The sequence below is a fragment of the Zonotrichia albicollis genome, chromosome 6 (assembly GCF_047830755.1).
Source record: "Zonotrichia albicollis isolate bZonAlb1 chromosome 6, bZonAlb1.hap1, whole genome shotgun sequence".
Taxonomy (NCBI): domain Eukaryota; kingdom Metazoa; phylum Chordata; class Aves; order Passeriformes; family Passerellidae; genus Zonotrichia; species Zonotrichia albicollis.
The window spans coordinates 23,491,827-23,514,992 of NC_133824.1; the positions used below are offsets into that span (position 1 = coordinate 23,491,827).

The 23,166-nt window shown below is 35.4% G+C and overlaps 1 protein-coding gene across 2 annotated transcripts in view; it reads left to right on the forward strand.

Annotated features, from left to right (window-relative positions):
- CDIN1 (CDAN1 interacting nuclease 1) overlaps positions 1 to 23,166 on the forward strand; it is a 126,630-nt gene that overhangs the window by 5,358 nt on the left and 98,106 nt on the right. For both annotated transcript variants that reach the window (XM_074542769.1, XM_074542768.1), the window contains exons 2-3: positions 21,668 to 21,713; positions 22,566 to 22,630. In XM_074542769.1, the coding sequence (XP_074398870.1) occupies positions 21,668 to 21,713; positions 22,566 to 22,630 (111 nt within the window). The remainder of the gene's footprint in view (positions 1 to 21,667; positions 21,714 to 22,565; positions 22,631 to 23,166) is intronic.

The following is a 23,166-nucleotide window of genomic DNA, read 5'->3' on the forward strand; positions in this document are numbered from 1 at the left end:
AACAATTTTTGGGTGTGGATGGACATGGAATATAGTAACATTTTGGGTTAACCCATTACAGTCTTTCTCTGGTCTCTACCAAACTTTCTAAGAATGTAAGCTTTGGTGACCCAATTCATTATGATACTGTCTTGGGTTTTTTTTTAATGTGAGATTTTTTTCTGGCTTGGTTCTGTTCTGTGTTTGAATTTCTTACACCAGGTTGTGCTCGAATTGGTGGTTCCAGAAGCTTTCTAGCCTTAAGCATCTTTTAGTGATTCCAAAACCCATGCTTTACAAGTTCTTGCACTGATCTGTTGTGAAATGTGTTTCAGTCCATTTGAGGCTTTATTTTCCCACAGCACAATTTGTGTAGTCTATATTGTATCTCTTCCTTTTTTCAAGTTGTTAAACAAACTTGGTGCCTCTAGCCTGACTTTCCTTTAGGTACCTTCACCTGCATTTCTTTAAAAGAAGCATTAGTTTCTGAGACTATTTAAGTGCAAACTGTGTTATAGAGATTTTCACAGTACTAGTGTTTTGAAGTATGAGCTGACTTTTATCAGCAGCTATGTGCAGTTCATCACTTTTGTGCATCTATTCAAAAAAGTACCGTTCTCATTGTGTCCCTTGTGTGAAAACTTATTCCACGCGATCAAGAGGATCTTTTTTCACAGCAGAAAGGTAAGGGAACGTGGCATAAATATAAGAGAAGAACTTTTAAAATTTTTTCTTCCTTTTTTTTTTCCCCCAGTAAGCAAGAGGGAAATGTGATGCACAGCTTCATATTGATATGCTTGAGTATGTCTATTTGGTTTTAATGCATTTAAGTTCATATTTGATTTTTGGAATATACACACTTGGTTCCCACAGCATATGAAGGGATGAGCATTCCTCTACATTGATGACCTCTACTTTTCATTACTTAGTATCCCCTCAGTTTTCCACACGTTTTCAGTAATTGTGTTGCTCTTTCTCCAAATTATTGATGGATGGCTTTATTAAATGACACCTGGCCTGGAAACCATCTCAGCAAGATTTTAATTTTTTTAGAAAAGTATCTGTACATAATGTGTTGCAGTGTAAATTGGAAAAAATAATCTGTTTATTATTTGCTCAATTTTATCACTTTCTCTGTGGTGATTCATTTGTGGTGAAACAAAGGCCCTAAAGAAGCTTAAATGTATGGTTTGAATGTTATTTCTTTTACCAGCAGCTTAAGGCTGAGGCATTTTTTCCCCTCTTTTCCAGTGTCATTGTTGCCTCTGGTTTTGTTTTTTAGGGTTGGGGGGGGATAAGTCTTTCATTTTCCCCTTGAAGACAATTTTGTTTAAAGAGCAATATATTGCTTGTTTGTGAATAATTTTATTCTGCTTTCATGCAGTTGCTTAGATTGTCAAGCAGTACTGATGAGCCCATGATGACTGTGGTGAGAAAAAGGAGGAATTTTTTTCTTTTTCTTTTTTCTTTCCAGTTCTGTATTCTGGTGTCTGGAGCCTGCAGATTTAGTCAAAATGGAAGGAAAATTCTTTGTGCTTTGCTCTAGTGCTCTTTGGAGCTGCTGTTACCTGGAAGGCAGACTGGCAGTGAGGCTCATGGGCAGAGGGCAGATAGCTGCAGAGTTCGAGGCTCTGAACTCGGGCACAGGATTATTAGACAGGTTGTATTTATGAGCAGGCATCCAACTGCTGTGTGACACTTCACTTGCACTCTCTTCTTCCTAGAAAGGTTCTTGTCATAACAAACCCAATATTATTCTTGTAACTTGTGCTCTCCTTGCTCTTCTGAATAGTTGATTAATTGTTTTGAAAAGCAGAAGAACTAGGCTGTTTTTCATTACTCTGCAAACACTGATGTAGCAAATCTCATTTAGAAAGTTGCCTTTGAGCTTGATAGAAAACTATTTTGAAAAAAAAAATGTTTAAAGGCACAATTTCAACTCCTTTCTCTATATTCTCAATACTTAACAATGACATAAATTCATGCTCTGCCTATATAAATGATCCCATCAAGTGGCAAATGCTTTGTACCACTGTAATGTATTTAAATATTCTGGAGGATTTAATGAGAGTATCAATGAAATAGTAGAATTTTCAAAGTTTTATACTTTCTTCTTTTACATTAGACTTCAGAACAAACAAGGTTTGACACGGAGTTTGTTTTTGTCTACTCTATGTAGAACAAACCTAATGTAATGTAAAATTTGTTACGTACTTGAAGCTGCAGTAAACCTCGCAGGTAAACAGATAGGTAATAAGAGATGAGAAGGAGGTCTTGGGTCATTAATTGAAAAGAGAATTAGCAATGTTCAAGTTTCAAGAAGTGACCCACAATAAAATGTAGCATATTTTCAATAATCCTAAAATGAAATAAAAATTAACTGTGCAAAGTAATTATGTGAAAAACTGATAATACTCCCTTTGGAAAGATGTTCTTGTTATTTGAACCCTTGGTAGAAAATCTACTATATCACAGCTTTGATAGGCTGAACCAGTGGGCAGTTTCTCTTTTCATTTAAATATCAGTAAACAATCAATATCAAAGAAGTTGTAATTTGCTGGATTTGATATGACTTGCTAGCAAACTGTTTGCTAGTGTTATGACTAAAATAGGAAGGATACCAGTCCTCTCCTGTAATAGGAAATATTGTGTGAAAGAAATCAACAGTATCAGTGTATAACTCAGAAAAACTTTATTATTCATTAAATTAAACAGAAGATACTTTATTATTCATTAAATTAAACAGAAGATACTGACTTAAAATTTAGATATTGATAGCAGTGTTCAGAGTAGAATGGAAAATAGAGTTTTGCTCACATTTGTTGCTCTCCCAACACCAACAGACAGGATTTAGGTAGAAAACTTCCACTGGCCCAGGTGAATACTAGATTTTCAGACCATGGGTGCTTTCTTTTGTTTGGAGAAATAGAATAATTTTTTTTTTAGTTATTTGCATGTTACCTATTAATAGAAAAGTAGGCGTAATATATGTATGTGTCAGCATGAAAGTTAATTTTGAAGGAAGTCCATTGTAGTTTTCTGTCACATTTTTTATTGGTGTAACCATCTTCTTCCTTATACACATATGTTGTCCATCCTAGCAAAATACAAACCTATTTTAAACGTTAGTCTTGAAATTTTGTTTGAAATATACAAGGAAAATTAAATTTTTATTTTCTGAATTCTTGAGTACTGATAAATCTCTTCCTTCTTTTTTAATGTTTTCCCCTTCCAGTTTGTGAAGTGTTACCATATGGGAGTGCAGTTCTTTAAAAAAAAAAACAAACCAAAATTACACACAACAGGACTTACTACACTTGTGAAATTCATTTTGGCTGAGTAAAGGGAAACCTTTTTTGGCCTTGAGGAATTTATACAAACCACTTAGAAGCCAATCCTATATCCTTTGAAGATTTGATGGTGAAATACAATGATTGGAGGGGCTCTTTTAAAGCAGATGTGGAAATTAGTTCCCTATAATTTGAAAATGCATTCTGAATCTGTTGGAGTTGTGTGTTAAGTGCTCTTGTTTAATTCAGAAGAAAAGAAATAGAAAGAGAGAGAAAAAAGGACCAGAAAAAATGCAGAGAAAGGAGAAAGCAACAGGAAGAAAATAGAAAAATATAGACAAGAGGGAGAAGAGAAAAAATGCAAGAGAAAAAGAAATGAAATGGAGAAAAAAGAGAGAAAAGAAAACAGAAAAGGAGCAGAAGAAGATTTAAAAAGGGAAAGGAAAAGAAAAAAGAAAATCCCTTCATATGTCAAAGCTGGGAGAGTTGTCTTGGTCAACATGTACACTACTGTGTTGATTTGTGAGGTTTAATTTGGTTGTACTTTCTGACACTTCTTAAATTCCATGGATGTGAAAATCACTGGTAGGATAGGAATATAAGTCTTGTGACACAGTCTTTTTCTATGTATTTCATTCTAAAGTAAGCTTGATGTCATCAGACAGACCAACAGATGTCTATAGATTTAAGGGCAAGATTATGGTGGTTGTTAAGGGAGGAAGAAGTGGAAGTTTTAACACTGACCATATGGGCTTTTTAATTGACTTGTGGATTTTAGGATACCATTATATTCATGTTGCTTATATTTAAGGAATATTGTGATAGAAATGGTAATTTTTGATTGTATTTTAGAAACAGTTCCATAATGTATCATTCTTCTGAAGCCTGAAAACAAGTCTAGGTTCAAGTTTTACGAGCGTAGGCGATTTGCTACATCAGAATGGAAAATATTTTATTCATGCATTGTTTTTTGGACAGTCATATTCTGGGCTATATTACAATGGCACGATAAATTGCTGAATACACTGTCTGCTGAATATGACCTCACCATGAAAAATTTGATGCATTAGAGTAGGAAAGGTTGGAATATATCAACCTTAGCTGACAAGGGACTTTGAATTTTGACCTAACACAGATGACCTTTGTGTGCAATAAAAGTGAGTTTAATCTTCAGGTCAAGGTTGAGGTGAACAGTAGGGCAATGTGGATTGGTTTGTACTGGCTGTGTCTGGATCACACCTAGCAAGCAAAGAAATCCAAGGTCTTTGCACTTCAGAGTAACCAAATGCTTGTTTACCTAAACTCATATCTGTTACACCACATTTAAAAACTTGTGGTACTGTAGACAGCTAACTCCTCAGCAGCTGTGGACTATTTCATTTGAAGCTCACTGTTTCAGGCATGAGGTATGTATATTCTGCTCCTATAGATCACTGAATAGATAAATAAAATTTCTCCTCTAGCGCGTAAAAGAAGGACTGTTCACAATACCGCCTTGCTATGAAAAGGGTGAAATGTAGAAGGTCTGTTTCTTTGACAGCTCGCCTGTCTTTTGAACATCAGAAGTTTATTCCTAAGTCTTATGCTTTTAAGAGGAATGTAATTAAGAGAGTTCTGATATGTTTCACTAGGCAAATACAAAGAAAACAGGTCCTTTTGAGCACTCCTTTGCTGTAAAAGGTATTTGATCAGAAAAGCTAAGTTACAAAATGGTTTGGGGATTGTCTAGGTTACATAATAAAGACATATAGATGAATTTAAATAAAATATTGTCGCATTTATAGCAGTCACAAACAAAATTCATCTTTTTAACTGGCTCATGTTCTAGGAGTGCTATTTCACTGATGTACCAAAGGTACGTTTGCTGAATACTTAACACGTTGAAGAGTGGTAGCAGTGGTGCTGTTGGAAGGAGAGAGTTCTCTTTAAATCAGCCAGGGAAAAAAAAGTTTGAGACTAATGGAAAGAACCTCTACTCCTTTAATAGAGCCTGCAAAATATATTCTCCAGGACTGATCAGCTCTGAAGGCTCTAGAGGTTTGATGATTGGAATGGCAGGAAATCACGCTTTCAGGACATAACGAATTGACTAGGCCATCCATCATTTGTTAGCATGCGCTGAAACACTGGGTTTGTGTGCAGAGGTCTGTGATTTAGTAAATACTTGAGAGATGAATAGAGCTTACACACAAGGGAAGATATTGCTGTCCTTCAGCAGCCTTAGACACAGATCCCTGCTGAGAAGGCCGTCTGACAGCAGCTCATCAGTAACTGGCCTGTCACAGTCAGTGATGCCCACCAGCCATCCCTGGTATATTAAATGCATTTTTAATATCTGCTTCAGTAGATTTAATGAAGAAAATTTAGTTTCCATACTCTGATCACTGCTTTCTCAAGTGTTTTAAAGCATTGAGCAAAGCACTTCCAAGAAAGGAACTGTGTTGATAACAAGAGGAGTTCACTGAAAATCGGAATGAAACAGGGGAGTTGTTATCCAAATAGTTTCCTTAAATCAAAACAAAAATGTTTGGAAAAAGCAGTGATGATCTTAGAAACAATTGACCCTCCCGCAGAGGGACCTTATGCAGCAGGCTGTGCAGCAGCAGAGATACAGGGCTGGGAAAAGGTGTTTGCACAGTGGTTCTATTTAGTGTGGCAGAGCTTGCCAAAAGGCAAAATTGCATTTCTTAGGCTCTCATGTGTCAGTACCAGAATCAGACAGAATCATCATTCTGTCTGGCTTTCAGGGTCCAGAGAGAAGGGTGGCTGTGAATGGAGGAAATGGAATAGATAAAGAGAAAAATGATAAAGAGAAAAATATGCTAGCAATCAAAAAGTTTTTGATTGCTAGCATAGATTTTGTTTTGGTTTTGGCATTTTTGCAAGCAATGCTTTTGGTGAAAATAATTGTAGCATTACATGGTATTATATAAACTGATATAAGAAACAAACAGTAAGACACAATGGGAAATAAAACTGCTGTTTTTATAACTTGGCAGACTCATTGAGAGTTATTCAATATTGACATTCTGTGTGTAAGGATTGTACGGAATTATATTTTAACTTCATGGCAAATGATAAGATCTTTTGCTGTCCATACATGTAGAAAAACTTCATAGTTATTTGATTTTCCTTCCAATTTGCAGGGAAAACTTCTGTTTACATAAAAGCAAATAAGTTGATTTTCATTTTGTCATGAGATTCAATGCTTATGGTAGTTACTTCAAGACAGCAAGACAAACAACTTGATTTTGTTGCAAACATCTATTTGAAACATTGACTTCTTGAGCTTTTTCTCTCTCAGGAATCCATTCTGTGTTCACAGAAGAGAAAACAAGTCCTGAATGAGACCTATAAATTTGATTCTTGTATGTGTCAAAACAGTAATGTATTAAATGCATATTATTATAAAAATTTAAGAAGTGTCCTAAATGCTTACATTTTTATAACACACAACATATTAAATAATACATTTTCTTGTTAGCATCTGTTTGCTGTCATTGTTAGCAGGACCTATGATTTATTACTTAAATTAATGACTACAACCATTTTGGTGCTGATAAATGCCCCTTATGGCTTATCACATCACTTTAAAAGCAGCATATATGCTTCTACGAGAGTAATTTTTTAATTGTTCATTCTTTTAAGTTCCTGGTGAAAGTAACACCTCTATTTTCAGTGTGAAAGTTTCACAAGCTTGAATTACACTCTCAACTGAGTGAGATATTGCTGAGGATTAATTTCTGTAAGAAAATGCAATACAAAAACTGATCCTAATAAAATTGTCTTCTAAGACAAGCCTGATAGAGTATTGTTACCAAGAAAAACCAACAACATTGATAGAGGAATGGAAAGATAATACCCTGCGTTCCTCTGATCAGGTGATGGCTGAAAGCATTGTTCATGTTTTTGTTTGGCTAGTTGGTACCATACAAGTAGATGTCAAACACCCATAGGCATGCTTTGTTACTAGTTTTCAGCTTTTATCTCATTAAGTCCTTGTTGTCCATGGACATCAAATGAAGAATTCAAAATAAATTAATTTCTTGTCAAAAGACTTAAATTTGCCAAACAGGAACCTGTGCCTGTCATGGGAAAAACATTATGATTTGTGAACAACTTAGGATAAAAACTTTTGTTTGTAAGCAACTAAAGCAATTTTTTGCATGTCTTATGTTTTATTTGAGTACAATCTTTTTTTAAAATTCTTGTGTCTGTAACATTTTGAGTAATGATAGTGATTTGAGTAGAAGATACTATCCCTTCCATTGCACTCACCAGGATATCCAGTAGCCTGATTGATAGTGACAGTCTCATTGCTTTGTATTAGAGAATTGTTGAACTTGCTTTATCCTTTTCATCTGAATAGAATGCTAAGTGTTGCTGTCTATCCAAATGTAGAAAAAGGCTTCAGATCAGGATGTAGTGCTGAAGAGGACTTTATTGTTTGGGTGATTGTCCTCTATTTGCATGTCTGTATTTATGCCTTCAAAGTCTTGGAAGCAGTTGATGGTCTAGTTTCCCATACACTTCCACAAACTTCAACACAAAATAAAAATGTTCTAAGATAGCACACGTTCTTCTTTCACAGAAAGCAAAATGTTGTCAAATATTCCTTTGAACAAGACACGTGTGATAGCAAAAGTATTCTTTTATGCAATGTAACCTGTCTGAAACAGTTTGAAAGGCAACATAGAAGCTGTGACCAGGATGGAGGTAATACTCCTGTGACTGAATTACTATAAAGGGTCTTTTGGAGTTCCCTGTTGTTAATTGAGGACACCAACAGCAATAAAGACATCACATTTCTCTGTTTCTATTTGTGGTTGGCTGGGAGATAACTGAACTTCTTATCAGTCTTCTGTTGTACCATCCAGTCCTTTATTGCATCTCTTCTGTGGAATACAGATGCTCATTTGGAGACTACAACTTGTGGAGAGTACAGTAGGCAGAGAGTGAGTGTATGTTTCTATATATGAAATGACTGTTGAACGTTAGCCATTTACAGCATTAATATAAAATGCATGTTGTAAATGCAGCTCTCCTTCGGTTTTCAATACAGCTGAGCAATATGTCCTCTTAGACAAGTGCATTTTCTTAGGGTACACAAAATACAAAAAGAGAAAAAAACCTTGAAAGCTAGATCTCTGGTACAGAGCTTAAAAATGAAGATCTGATTTGACCAGTTGGCAGGTACTCCAGTAAGCCAAGCAAGTTCCAATCCAAATAGAGTTCAATGAGCTTATTGCAATGAGTAATCTAACACAGGAATATGTTTTCCTTTATTAGGAAATATGTTATCCTGTTATTAGGAACGGGAGAATATAATTGTTAACCAAAAGGAGTAAGTTGGGCTACATTTTTTATCTCATTTGTATTGTGTTCCTTTGACATCAATGGTCTGAGAAAGAAAGGAAAATGGTCCTTTACGGAATAAATGTATAGTTTCAGTCTAGATATTTTCCTAGCCATATCTGTCTGCTTGATATGTCATCTAAGTGCTGAGCATTTTTTTCCAAACAAATTCCATTGGTTGCCCGACAACTATGATTCACAAGCTTCCTGCTTACACTTTTTGTTTTAATTTGCTATTTAGACACAGACCTCAACAGTGCCAGACAATCATTCTTACACATTGTTATTTTTTGTGGTTTCAAGGTTTCTGGATAGAGAATTTTGTCCATTTATCTGCACTAGATGCCTGTCATTCTAACATTTTAAATCACAGTAAGTTAAAAATAATATTCAAATGTTTCAGCTACTGTGTAGAAATGAATATATTTTTCTGTAGACAGATTTAGGGAGGTCAGCATGTATCACATATTACTTGTTTGTGTTAGTTTGTTTTGAAATTTTAAGCTCTTTAGTTTCTTTTTCAAGGATATCTCTCAGTGGAACTTTGCATTAGTGGATCAGGATGTTTACTGAAATAACTGGTTGAAATTATTAAAATATGCAGTGGAAAGCAGTGTGCTTAATTTAATGGGCCTCTGAATATTAAATGCAAGTAAAATGTTATATAGACATGAAGCCAATTGTTATATTATAGTATATGAAGCAATAGCTGTGTAAACCCTAACCTCATAATTTTGCAAGTTCTACTTTATCATGTAGCTGTAAAAGGCAATCAAAATAAATCACAGAAGATGAAGAAATATTTTCTAGGGCTTTCTGTATGCGTTCAGAAGTGGCGCTTGATCCATGAAATTTTAGTAAGCATATTAAATAATACAATATGATGTGCGACGTGTCAGGGCTGATAAATTATTTTGTATAGGACATTTATACAACATATGGTGAGCTGCTATGTGAACAGCTTAATGACTAAATTATGTTAATCTTTCTTGCCATATTTACTTTTCATTTAAGAAAAGGCATTTTTAAATTTTTATTTTACTTTTTTTATCATGTGTAGATATAAGAAAGGTGTAGGTCATCTCTGAGAAGCCGTGACAGTGATCCAAGGTTCCTCAGCTGTGCAGTGTACATAACACAGATGTTGGGAGAGTCATCTGTCAGCTATGCCTCTCCTATGGAGTTAAAGTTCTAGGGGGAAAAGAATTCGACACAGTGCTGTCACTGTTACATTTTCACAATAGAAGAGCATGCAAATAGTCAACCTCCTGCTTAGCAGTAGTGCCCTGTCTAATGTCTGTGCTGGTTAGAATAAAAAAATAGTGGGTGCATCTAGGGCTCATAGATCTGACAAAGGTCATGCTATGCTGGGCATTTGAATTGGAAATTGTCTGGACTTAGATTTTATAAAGCTCCCAGTGTTGTCGGGGAAAATTTCAGCAGGGTTTTGTCCCTAGAGAGGCCTCTTAGGCCCTTTTCTGTCCTATGAATGAATTTAGATGTGAGGGTTTCTCTTGCCTTAAAACTGTTAAGTTCATTTTGCATACATCCCTAGAGAGAAAAACTGGCAGATGCTTTTGTCTTGGAAGTGTTTAAAAGAAAACTGCAGAACAGGAACAAGGGAGAGAAGGGGCCCTGCGTGGAGTCCCAGAACATTTTGGAAATGGCCAATATGCAGTTTTCATCAGTACTAAGGCGGGGCGCAATATGGTGCCTGTAGCTCACTAGGGAATATGAATGTTGATTAAGCATACTCCCAGGCTTTGAAATCCTGAAAGCAGTGTCAGAATAATGGATGTTGAGCAAATGTCAAGCATTTGTTAATTTCGCTGTTATTTGGAGTTTATCTACCATGATCAATCAAATAAACTAGTGCTTCTCTGTTGTGGCATGTGTCATTGATATGGTGATTAGGTGGATAGAGAGGCCTTCTGCCTTTTTTTTTTTGGTTAATCCAGGTAACAGATTACATATGAACAGCCATAACTTTAGGTTAAATATTTCTTTGCAGTTGGTTTAGTGGAAAGAGTTGCATTAACAAAATACTTAGGGGGTACAGAGAGACAAAAATATTTGCATATATGCTGTGATAAAAAATTACGTTTGTGCCATTTTTTCTGCTTTTGGCTTTAAAATATTACTGTCATGATGAAGGAGAAATTGCTTCTAAATAAAAGTTGATAGAGGGATCTTTTACTTGTTCGTAGAAAGATAAGTTTTAAAACGAAGTACTGATTTATGGCTTAGCTCCCTTCTTCACTCCAAATATTTTGGTTTCTGAAAACTAGAAACTTGATCTCAACATCCTCTTACTGATACCCTTTAATTAAAAGTAGAGGTCTCTTTTATAAGAATATGAGCCCTCTTATAAAATATATCATGCATAATGTATATATGTAAGTTGTTAGCTACTCACTAACGTGCAGACCTGTAAACGTTCCAGTTGAGAATATTTTGTTCTCTTTCTCAGTTTTCACTATTTTCTGAAGTCCTAATTCTGTTAGGTTGCCACTCTTTGAAATTAGGTAACATATAAAGACCTGATATTTAAATGTGAAGAACAAGATTAAGATTTATCTGAAAGAGAAGAAGGCTCTGTGGCTTTTACTTCTTTATTGTAAAATATTAAAACTTCAAAATCTGAGAGGATAGAGTTGGATGTTTTGTGTGAGGCATGTTTGAAAGCTGTCTGAAGGATATTGGTCAAATTTCTATGAATTCCAGTGAAGTTTATTTAACACTCTTCTCATTGACTTTTTTTTTTTATCTGTCGTACTTATGGACTTAATATAAAGACAGTAATGTATATTTTTATTATGTTTTTGATAAGTCACAAAAATATAAGAAGTGTCAGTGAGTCATGCCATATTACTTAATGCATACTGGGGTAATCTTCAACTTATTTTAACAGAGAGCTAATGTTTGTTCTTCCTTGGCTTCCACATTTATTTATCAAAGCTGCTAGGCTTATTCTACCAAAACCAGTGAAATTTTGGTGTTTAGTGAAGGTGGTTCTGTGTGGTCAATCTTATTGACTGTTGCTATCAGATATGACTGTTCCATTAGTGTTCCATTAAATTCTGTTCCATGGAGTAAGAGTTCTGGAAAGCCAGCATTGGCACTGCGAGAAACAAAGCTTATAGTCATTGTATGTACTTCCAGGGCAATATAAGGAACACCAGAAAACTCCTCTAGAGAGGGGAGGAAGGGAAAGGAAAAGGAAGAGCCTGTTGATAGGAGTGGAAAGAGTAGAGAAGTTTTAGGATACACTAATGTAATGCTGTGATCAGCTCTTGTGATGTTCCCTTCGTATTGCCTTCCAGTTTTACGTAGACAGCTTTTTTGAAAAGAGAATGCTGAAAGAACATTAGTAGAAGGAGATAGCTGGATTTCCTTCTTGAGCATTTCTGCTCAAGTCTTTCCAAGGGGAAGTAATTAGTGGCATTAAATGACGTTATTCCCTCTATGGCATAATAAGCTATATCCCTGGGGCTGAAAGTAGCCTTTGTAAATATCTGTATGCATGATACAACAACTTAGATATACAAGATACTGCACTGTTGGGTAGGTAGATGTTCTGGTTTAGGGCAAATTTGGGAGGAAACTTTCAAAGAGGACCCTTTAGTAAGCAGATTCAAATGGCCCCTCCCCCAACTGGTTCAGGAAAAGACAAAAATTATTATCTTTTTTTTTTCTTTTTATTTTTAAAAATTACAAATAACTTAAAAGTTGTAATTTTTTTTTACTGTCTAGGGCTCTAAAATCTCAAGGAAACTAGCTATAAATGGATTAATCTCTTGCCTTAAGTCTGCATCGTAACCAAAATGGGAATTTATTAAAAACTCTCACTTCTATATCATTTGTGTTTGCTTCTTGAAATTTTATCCTGATTATATTTTAGATTATATCCTGAATGGGAAGCATCAATAAGATCCTAACTTGTTTAAAGAATTAACAGTTTTGATTGGATAACTGGAAGCTTTTTTGACTTAAGATGTTCACTTTTTACCCTGGAGACACCTATGCAACAGTGTGTGTGCTTGACATGTGATGCATGCAAATGCTAAATACAGTAGCAGCATGAGGCAAGTGTCATTAACAGTAATTTATGTAATGAAAGCCACCTGGCTGTCTTTGTAATTAATTGCTTCTAAATAGTAAATTTTAAATGTAGTTTATAGTTTTCTAAATCTGATTATATATTTTTAGGAGCAAATTGTTTACGGGTATTTAGGGATTTATTTAGTGCTGAACTATGCTTTTTACATGCAGGCTAATGTTTTAATACAAAATGAACAAGCTAATTAGCTCTGAATTACCATTCATTCATAAAAATAGTTTTCTAAACTTAAACACCTAACTTATACAGGACAATATAGTTTTGCTGAAAAAAAAAAGGCTATAAAGTAGAATTATTTTCCCCTTTGTCCACAGTAAATAAATTTGGGATTGAAGTCTGAAAAACTTAACTGATCTATTTCTTTTCCTGGGCATAAGAGGAAGTAGCTCAATAGGCTAATCCAAACAAAATGAAGGAATGAACTTGAAATAAATATTTTAAAATTACTTTCCGGTAATAGTTTACTGAGTATATTTTCAATGTGTGGACCTTGGCTCTATCACTAGGGCAGATAAGAAAGGAGAAGGATAAACCCCTGGTTTAAACTGTATCTTCTTCACCTTAACTGCTTGTTGGGGTCCTTTGCTCTTGCACCCTAGAAACATCCTTCTTTGCGCGACCAACATCAGATAAGGAACTACTTTAGTGTATTTTTATCTAATGGTTCAATATTTAGATTGTGCTACTAAGATAAAGATGGCAGACTGGGAAACATGTTTCTGGTACAGTCTTAACTGAAGTAAATTGAAGTAAAGTGTGGATGATGTACACTTGAGTGCAAATGTTCACAGATCTTTTTCCTTTTTCCTCAGTCTCTGGTATGCTGCTGTATGCCTCTGCTTTCTTTCCTGGAGATGCAGAAACTTTGCTCCTTGCTAAGTAACTTGCTAAGCTTTAACTAAGTAGTTGAAATGAGCAACATAGCAAATCATCTACTTTTGCTAGTCTCAAGCATCGGGGAACTTTTTTTTAATATTCTCAAAAAAATTAATGGTAGAATTAAAAAAAGAATTATTGAGAATACCAGGAAACGGAGATGTGGTGGACAAGTTCTGAGATTATCAAGGTGTATGTGGAGACAAACCCTGTTTGACTCCTATCAGTTTCTTATGTCAGTGGATTCCCTGATTAGATGCTTAAAGATGGGTTCTGCTGTCTGTAAGGTGAGGACTTTCAATAGTCAATGAAGCCTGATGTCAGAATATTTGGGAGTTTTAATTTCACATTTTAGTACTGACAATGTTTTTCTTAAGCCCTATTGTGGATATGTATTGTTCTGTATTACATCTGAAAGTATTTTTCAGTTTGAAAATGTGACCTTACAAAATAGTTTTATATTTTAATGGAAGAGACATTAGTGAAATAATATTTATTTATAGAGGTCTCTCTGTGGGTTTGGCATTGGAATAGGTTCCAAACATTCATGCAACAAACATTGTTTCATTCCGGAAAGAAATTATATCAGAACAGTATCTTAGGCAAATTACTGTCCATTTTCACTACTTGCTTACTGAGATTATAAAGCTGAAAAAGTAGTTTCTTTTTGTATGAACCTGCTACTTTTCCATTGCTGTGATTGCTGGAGTTTTTAACATGTTATTTATTTATCTACTGTTAAAGCATAATGCCGTTTTTCTCAACCATATATATGTGAATGGAAAACCAGCATTTTTGTTTGTCTCTTTTCAGGTTGGGAGATTGATCATAATACTTTGCAATAATTTGAATATGGAGTATTTTTAGTTATGCTTACATTTTTGTTATTGGAAATCAGATTTTTAGATGTGGGTGGAAGAAGGCATAATTTATCTCTGGAAAGAGCTAGCATTATTTTGAGATCATTGCCTATATTGGTTATTTGTACTTACCTCTGCAATTTATTTTTTTCACATCTGATACAGATTGTTCATAGTCTGCAGTTGTTTTAAAATATATTGGTTGTTACAAGAGACACCAAAAAATTAGTTGTCTACAGGAAGAATTGGTGCTCTGTTCTTAAAGGAACTTCTAAGTCTTCCTAAATGAAAAATCAAACAGTATCTAATACTGACAATTTTCCTCTGTCTGCTGCTAGAACTTATTGGCCAACTAGGTCAGACATTATTAAAGTTCAAGTGGCCCAGTGGGAAAAGTAATGGCCTTACGCTACTATGAATTTTAAATGCTGCCATTTCTATGTATTGCACCATCATCTGTTCTCGCACATCACTAAATTGTATAGAAGTTGTGGGACCAACCAGTGTCAAGGTCATAGAAGTGATGACTCTTCTCAAGTAGCCTAGGCTGGGCTTTGTCATACAGTTATACTCATAACTGTGGCTGTAGGCAGCAAAGTTGTATGCACATGCCTGAATTTAATCTTTTTATTATCATGGAATAGTGAAGCCTGTAATGCAGGACATCTTTCTCCTCAAAATCTTTACTTCGTATTTTATTTTTGATCCTGCCAAAGGTATAAAATTGACTTTGAGGCAAAGGCAATTTTTAGGGATCTATTTAGGTCTTTTGAGTTGAGCTGTTGTACAGCTTACTGAACTGGATATCAGAGAATTTTAAAATTGGTTAATGTTATTGTTCTTCCGATGAGCTTGAATTTCATCTGGATTTTAAATGTGAATGTATTAAGTCTGAAATGAGCATATCATCACACACTTCTTGTCATATATGTACGTATATCTACTCACATAGCGTAACAACAACAACAGCAACAACAACAGCAACAACAAAATAATAATAATAACAATAATAGTACTAATAGTAGTACTAATAATAGTACTACTACTACTACTACTACTACTAATAATAATAATAATGGGAGTATTTCCTCTACAGAGGTGTATTGACTTGATAGTTTCCAAAGGAGTAGCTACGATTAATGCTTCATCGTATGGAAGGCTTCTTATGCAGAAATAATAAAACTGGTTTTGTATTCCAGACTTGAACTGGTGTAGCTGGAAAGCTGGAAAATTAGAAGATGGCCACTTTATGGAAGTTAGCATTTTGCAACTGAAGACTTAGATACTTCTATGTTACTTAGTAACCCTAATTCAAACTAACTTATTAATTTAAAAGTATACAGACACACACACGTATGTAGACAAGTATATTGATTTAACTTAAATTGGTAATTCACTGACTTCTGATAAATCATTGATAGATTTGTGAATGATAAAAGTACACGTGTACAGAGACAGTACTCTGCTTTTTGAGAATTTTCATTCAGAGAAATGACCACAATCATACTAAACTATAAGAAAAAATGTTGTACTTGAGGCTACAGTGAAGAAAGATTAAAGCTGTAGCTATTGCAGAGGTCAAGGTGCCTCCTTTGTTCCATGCTCTTCAGGCATATAAGCCTAACAAGCTCTGGGTAGGCCTTTGGTATTCCTGTGCCTTCCTGGATTGTCTTGTGGAATCATTCAGACTGCTAAGAAGCCTTTTTGTTGTCTGGACAATCCTGACATGTGGAAGAAATTGTGAGAATCCACAAGTTGTCACCTCCCCTCAGGTGGGAAGTTGGCCATCAGACTGGCACAGGGTCATTTACAGGGGTAGCTGTGGTGCTGCTGCCCACGTCCTGCAGTTCTGGGAAGCCACTGAGGCTGTGTGCCTCTGTGCATGGTATGCATTTGAAACAATGCTGCTAGATCTATTTGAAATCCATTACTGACAGAGTTTTTACAAAATAGGGTGGACTGGTTAGCATGTGATAAGCAATATAAACATAGCTTCCTTTAGGAGTCCCTGTTCCAAATCATTTGCAGTATGGAAGATGAGAATTTGACTGCTTGGATTTCTTTCATGTCTTTAATAATATAACAGGAAAAATATGTTTTAGACACGTGCTCTGAAACTTCAGGATAGATGTGAGGAGAATTCCCCTTTCACCACTAGCCTTGTAAATTTTTTGGATTTATATCTCTTTCCTCACTTAGATTTTAAAACTGGCATGGCAGCACCACACAGTTCTAGCCCTTTTAGTTTATTTTAATGCTCAATATTGTACCAGTAAAAGTATTTTTAAACTTACTATACATGGAAAGGGGAAGTTCTTTTCCAGTTAAAAAAAAAATGAGAGACCCTGGCTATCTACTTTAGAACTTTAGAACTTTCATATAACAAAAGATATGAGTAGGACTGCATACTCACTAGAGACTGTGGAAGAAAATTTTTTCCCCTTATTGAATTCCTGCTATAGCTAAGTGGCCCTGTATGTTCTTCAGAGAGAAGGTTTGACACTGCAGCTTCGGGATTTCTCATGTACCAGCTTCTGAATGTTGTAAACACAGCTCCTGCCCCTCCCCTCGGTTATTTAACCAATATATTTATTGTTTTAATAAAGTGGAATATTCAATTTTATGAAAAGGAAACAATGAAGCTGTTCTGTTATATATAACATATTTGTCTTATGGACTGTGCTTTCCCTCTTCTTGTCTTCACTTGTGTGAAATCTCTTTAGATACTCTTCCTTTGTTCTGTCATAAAATACATTAAATGTAAACCTGATTTTTACTTTTTCTACTTTAGGCAACAACTGTGGAGTTAAAAGTGAGGGAGCGGAAATTCATTCTAAAACATGAAACAAGTGGAATTTTGGTTTGCACCTACAACTCCATGTTTTCAGTAATCTCAGAAAATATAGTAAAAGTTGTAAGTTGCATCTTAACTGCAAAGAATTCATGATTTGCAAGGGCTGATAATACAATATTTGTATAACATTTGCTATGCTTGGGTTTTCTCCTTCTGAGGGTGAGGTAGCAAATATTAAGCTGGACAGCACTCCAAATCTTGGTTGCATCTGCAATTCTGTTTTGTTGAGGTGATGATCTGCTACAATTAAATTACTTTCATCATTACTAGCTGTTTCTTAGCCAAAGTTTTGTATCTACTCTAGATACAGAGCAGTAACCTGCTTATATGAACTAGTAACTTATCTGTTACTACTTTATATATGAGTACTCATTGCAAACCAGAACATTTCTAAAACACTCTCCAGGGATTATAGCATTCCTTGTCTTCAAATTCTGAGATTCATTGGAAGAGAATGGTCTGAAATTCATTCTTATGTAGTAATTGACCAAAAGGCATATTCTTTTCCCAGCACCAAACTTGCAGTTTTCTTTCTAGCGTGACTGATATCTGAGTTCTTAGAGATCGTTTCTCTTATCCCTTTTTCTGGACTGTCTTGGGCATCCCATTCTAAATGTTGGATTTGTGTATTAGAAATAACTTTAATAACTGTAATACTGTTTTTTTAATGCAAGCAAAATTTTATATCTTTATATCACTTGTAACCTAGAACTTACACTTCATTTTATAAAATAAAAGTAATTTTATTTTTTAAAAATAGGCATTTTTAGCCAAATTTAGATTTCAGTTTTCTGCTCAAATCCACTTACATATTGACAAGAGCATGAAATGCATCAAGCATTCAGGTGGAAGTATGCCACTGGCATCAGCATGGAGTAGCAAAAGGTAAATTGGCATCGTGGATGCCAGTATGAAAGTAAAAGAGGATGTCTAAAGAGCGAGGCCGGATGCATTGAACAGGGCTCTGGGAGTTAGATTCATTACTGTCTGGAATTGCAGAAGAAAATGTTTCCATGGAAGTTGTCACTACAGAACTTAAGAGAAAAAATTTGCTTATTTCCCTGGGCAATAAACTTAGTTCTATGAGAGGGATAACAGGTTAGATTATTAAATGTTTAAATGAGGTAGTACTCAGAATTATGACTTCTGGGTTTTTGTTTGTTTGTTTCAGAAAATCAGCAATTATGTACCTTGGCTCTACCGTTGTTTCTCAACAAAAGGGTCTGCTTGTCACAAACATCTATATTCCTATCTTCAAGTAAGCCATGAGGCTTTCTATATAGTTTATTCCATGAAAGGCAATAGCACGGTACTCAAATGTTATTTTGAATAAAAAGCCACTTTGAGTGTTACGTTTGTTTTCCTGCATAGCTCAGCAATAAATGCATTTGTCTGCTCATTTGTTGCTTTGAAATCTTACATAGAAGTATCAGAATGTGGATGGAGTCCTGGGAATTTAGCTGCTCCTCTAGAAGTAATGATAACTTCTATGGTACTATTCCTGCTGTCATATCAGCAGTTGTGATTGTGCTGTTTTGCTATTCAAATTCATGTTCATGACTTCTCTTCCCTGTCCAAGTACATAGTAGTGTCTTTTTCAGTGTTTTCTGAAATCGTGATGTTTCAGTTTTCACTCAATAGGATCTTGCAATAGATGCTCCATCTGTGTTTTGAGGAGCTACTTCATTTTGCCAGGAAGTTGTCTCAATGAAATTGTAGCAAGTGGCAGATGAGTTTTAGTGTTTAAGACAGGAACGATGTTAACCGAAAAAAAAATGGAAGCAGCCATGTGAAGATATAAATCCACTTCTTCTGGACAAGAGGAAAGATCATTGAGTAGTAAGGCTTGTAATTATTTGAATGGTGTTATTGATATAATTCTCTTTGCCCCAGTGATAAAGTTGCTGTACGGCAATCCAGTAGATATCCAATTTGCACTGTTATTTGAATGATTTTTTTTCAGTATTTGTGCTGTGTCCTAAATTATCTGAACAGTTGGAAAGACTGTTCCGTAGGAGAGGAGTGATGAATTAAACTGAAGTAGGTCAAAATCCAAGGACACCAAAGAGACAAATAAAATGGACAAGAATAAAAGAAACATTTAATTTTGAGAAGACCTTGAAGGTCATCAGGGTCATTAACCCAGCATTTCCAAGTCTGCCATTAAAGGTGGAGTGTAAAGGGAGGGAGGAATAATGGTCTTAGGTTTTTTTTTTATCTGTTATTGTCAGTGTATAATAGGATAATGGTAGTATAAATACGGTTAACATGCAAGGAGTAGACTAAAACCACAAAAATTGCTATGTCAGTGGAGGATAACTCAAACCAGAGATCTAGTCAAATGCTGTCCTGATCTGTTCTGGGATTTTTCCCACATCTGTCTCTAAATTCAGTTCTACCATTATGACCATGTAAATCTACAAGGTAATAATAGTTATGTGGTGAGCCATTAGGGGGCCATATGTATTGAACTTATTTATAGCCTGCAGGTTTGTTTGGGTTTTTTTTAACATCTTGAAATATCTTAGCTTTCTGTATCTGTATAGCCTGTGTAAGTATATAATCTTAACTTAATTTCCTTTGTTCAACTTTTAGTGATTACATGTGCAGGTTGCAGATTGTCATAATTGGATTATGCACCTTTTGGAGAGGCTTTGTGGTATGCAACTCCTGGCCTCTGTGTAACATGTGTATTTAAATAAATATTTATTATTTAAATACTGTTTACTTTATGTGAATAGAAACTTTATAAAAATTAAATTCTTTAATGTATTGGACTGGTTTTTTCTGTAATCCATTAATTTAATAAATCTATATATTAGTCAGTTTCTGTTGCTGTCACTTTTCTACAGTTTTAACATTCGGTCTCAGTTAGTACTCAGGGTGAACAGTCCAATGTGTAAAATACCAAAGATCAAGGCTCAGCTTACTGCTGTCACACAGATGTTGTGCTGGGCTGACAAGCCCAAAATACAGAGGCAAAAAGCCTGGAAGCACAGCTATGGATAAGACATACTTGTAAGTTCTTTATACAGCACTGCATTAATCTAGTCACTTTGTTCCTGATTCTTCAGCTGCTTGGTTTAGAGGTAACTGTATACCATGCTGCATATACATACTGTCTGTTTAACTCTGCTCCAACCATCTAGTTGTTTTGTGCTTCAGTGTTCCATTTTGAAAGTGAGAGTAGGACTTCCTTATTTTAAAGTAGTGTTTCTGAAGTGTGACAGTTGGAAGGAGAAGGATCATTTATGTATGGAGAGAATATGTGCTTTTAATGTAATTATGATATGATACAGGTGTTAAATTCACATACAAGATATCTGACAGAAGAGTGAGACTTTAGACATTGTGAAATCTCTGAACTACCTATGCTGTGCCATAGTAGGTAAGTTCATGGAAGGAAAAAATGTTAATTATTCATAATGCTTTGCTGTACCATAAAACTCGATTTATTGAGACTATAATTTGTTCAAGTTGCATGTAGTAGAAAAATATTTCAGGAGTAATTAGTAGTATGCAGGATGTGATGAGGTAGATATATCCACAGAGGACAATTGAAAACAGTAGCGGTGTGGTATTGATTGCCTTTCAGAGGAAAAAAAATCTTGTCTCTTTTCTAAATGTTAACAATTCAGAGAGAAAAATTCCCACTTGGGAAGAATGCTTTCCAGGTTGCTTCATTGCCAGGTGTTCGACATTGAGTGGAGCCTTAGATGAATGAAGCTTATGGCAGCTTTTGGAAATGACCGACTCCGGGGAATCTTGGCTTCCTGCTGTGAAAGTTTCCATTTTCAAAGCACATCAGTTTCAGTGGGAATGTTCCACTGGTCCCATATGCTACTTCTGACAGAGGGGGAAGTTTTTAACCTGAATATGAGACAGCTATTGAAGAAGTTCCCTTGCTGCTAACAAAATGAATTTCAATATGTTGCCAGTGAACAAGCGGCGTGTTCCCAACTGCTGATGGAATTTAACTCCTTCAATTTTTAATGGAAATTTTGCTTTAATTTCCATTTTTTCCCTGTCACCTTTTAGCTCCACTACTTTCTCCTGGTAAGACTTTTGGGTTCTGAAGTTGAATCACCCGAACAATATGCTAGTTTGATTTGAAACTCTTGGTATATTTTCCTCCCCTCCCTCATACACTCTCTCCTTGACCTAGCAGCAGGAAGCCTTTGTCTGAGGTGTTCATCTGGAACAACTTTTCCACACTTGTTTTCATGTTCTGTTAGATTACAGGGCAGCAGGCCTACCTTTGAAGCTCCCTTCTCTTTTGTTTCTTTGCAGTGCACTCCAGTAATTAACTTTGTCCTTCTTTTATTTGTTCCAGTCAATCGCAGTCCACTCTGCTGAGCATCTTCTCCCAGGAGTACCAGGTTAGAAGTTTTCTCCTTTGTGAGGGTTGACAGGTGCCTAATTGAATGATGAATGTCCCTTTATTTCTTTGTAATTGAACTGCCAGCTTTCTGATTGGTTTGGAGGATGTTCCTTTTTCCACATCAAGCACCGCCTGAGTCTCAGTGGATGGCTGCCAAGCCTACCCATCCATCTGTCTAATAACATCTAGCCTTTGCTTATTTGGTGGACCTGTAATAAATTATGCTAAACCATTATTATTCTGACAATAATAATTTCCCTGTGTTGCGTGGTTCCATGTGCTAAATGTTTGCTGACTTGCACTGTCAGTGCTGCTTTCCATTGCTGACAGAGATGATGATAAATGACCATTGCCGGAGTGGCAGAAGGCAAGAGAGGCAGAAAATGGAGTCATTTATCATGAGATGACAGGTGTCAGTCAAGTGGCAAGTCTCTATGGAATTACTTTTTGTAGTTTTTCAAATAAGTTGTTTTTAAGCAATGTTCTTCCTGGTTAAAAATGCCAATTGAATTGTAAAACCAGAGTGCACCAGACTTAGATGGAATTGAATTGAGGGAAAATTAATACAAAGGTTGAAAGAGAGAACAAGTTTTTCTTTGCCCTCAGCAGCCTTCAGTAAACTTATTTAGATTCAATTATTGTGACCTTACTGGCTTTTACATATGGTACATTGCAGTACACTCTGAAGACGTTCAATTCAATAGGTAGATTGAATGTCATTTCTGTGTGGAATCTAAAAGCATGGTTCACATCTATCAAAGTGTAGCCAAGGATCGCGTGTTTGTGTAGTCATGATTCCTGTGTTTTGATCTATGACACCTTTGTAAAAGTCGTTTTTTCATTTTTCCAGAAACAAATCAAAAGAACACATGCCAAGCATCACACTGCTGAAGCTATCGAAACTTACTACCAAAGGTATGACCTCCCCACCCCAGTTAAGGCTCATCATAGATACTGATTTTTACAGCAGTTGTGAGTAAATTAGCTTATTAAGCTAATTTTATATAACAGTAAATTAAGAATTTAGGAATACGGAATGGTTCACCTAAAAATGTTTTTCACTGGAAATACAGAATTTTTTCAGGATTTGGTCATTCTGATTAAGAAAGAATTTACTTCCCTGGCTCTAAGTTAGGATAAGCAAATATTTTTCCAATGTATATGATGGCATTTATTATGTATTGCCTATAGTTTGTAATTTTTAGGATTTCTGTGTCAAGACTGATTTTGATGACTTCCTTACAGCAAGAGAGCTTGTTCTGCTACAGTTGCTTGTTTAAAACAACATTTGTGTTACATTACAAAAAGTTACATATTCATGTATTGCCAGTTAAAGCACTAATTTTTAGATCACTCCTGTTTTATCAACAGAAGTGTCAGAAATAGTTTTTAAGGGAGGATGAAAACCTTTATGTCATTTTACAATTGTTTGCATCTTAAGCTAATAAACT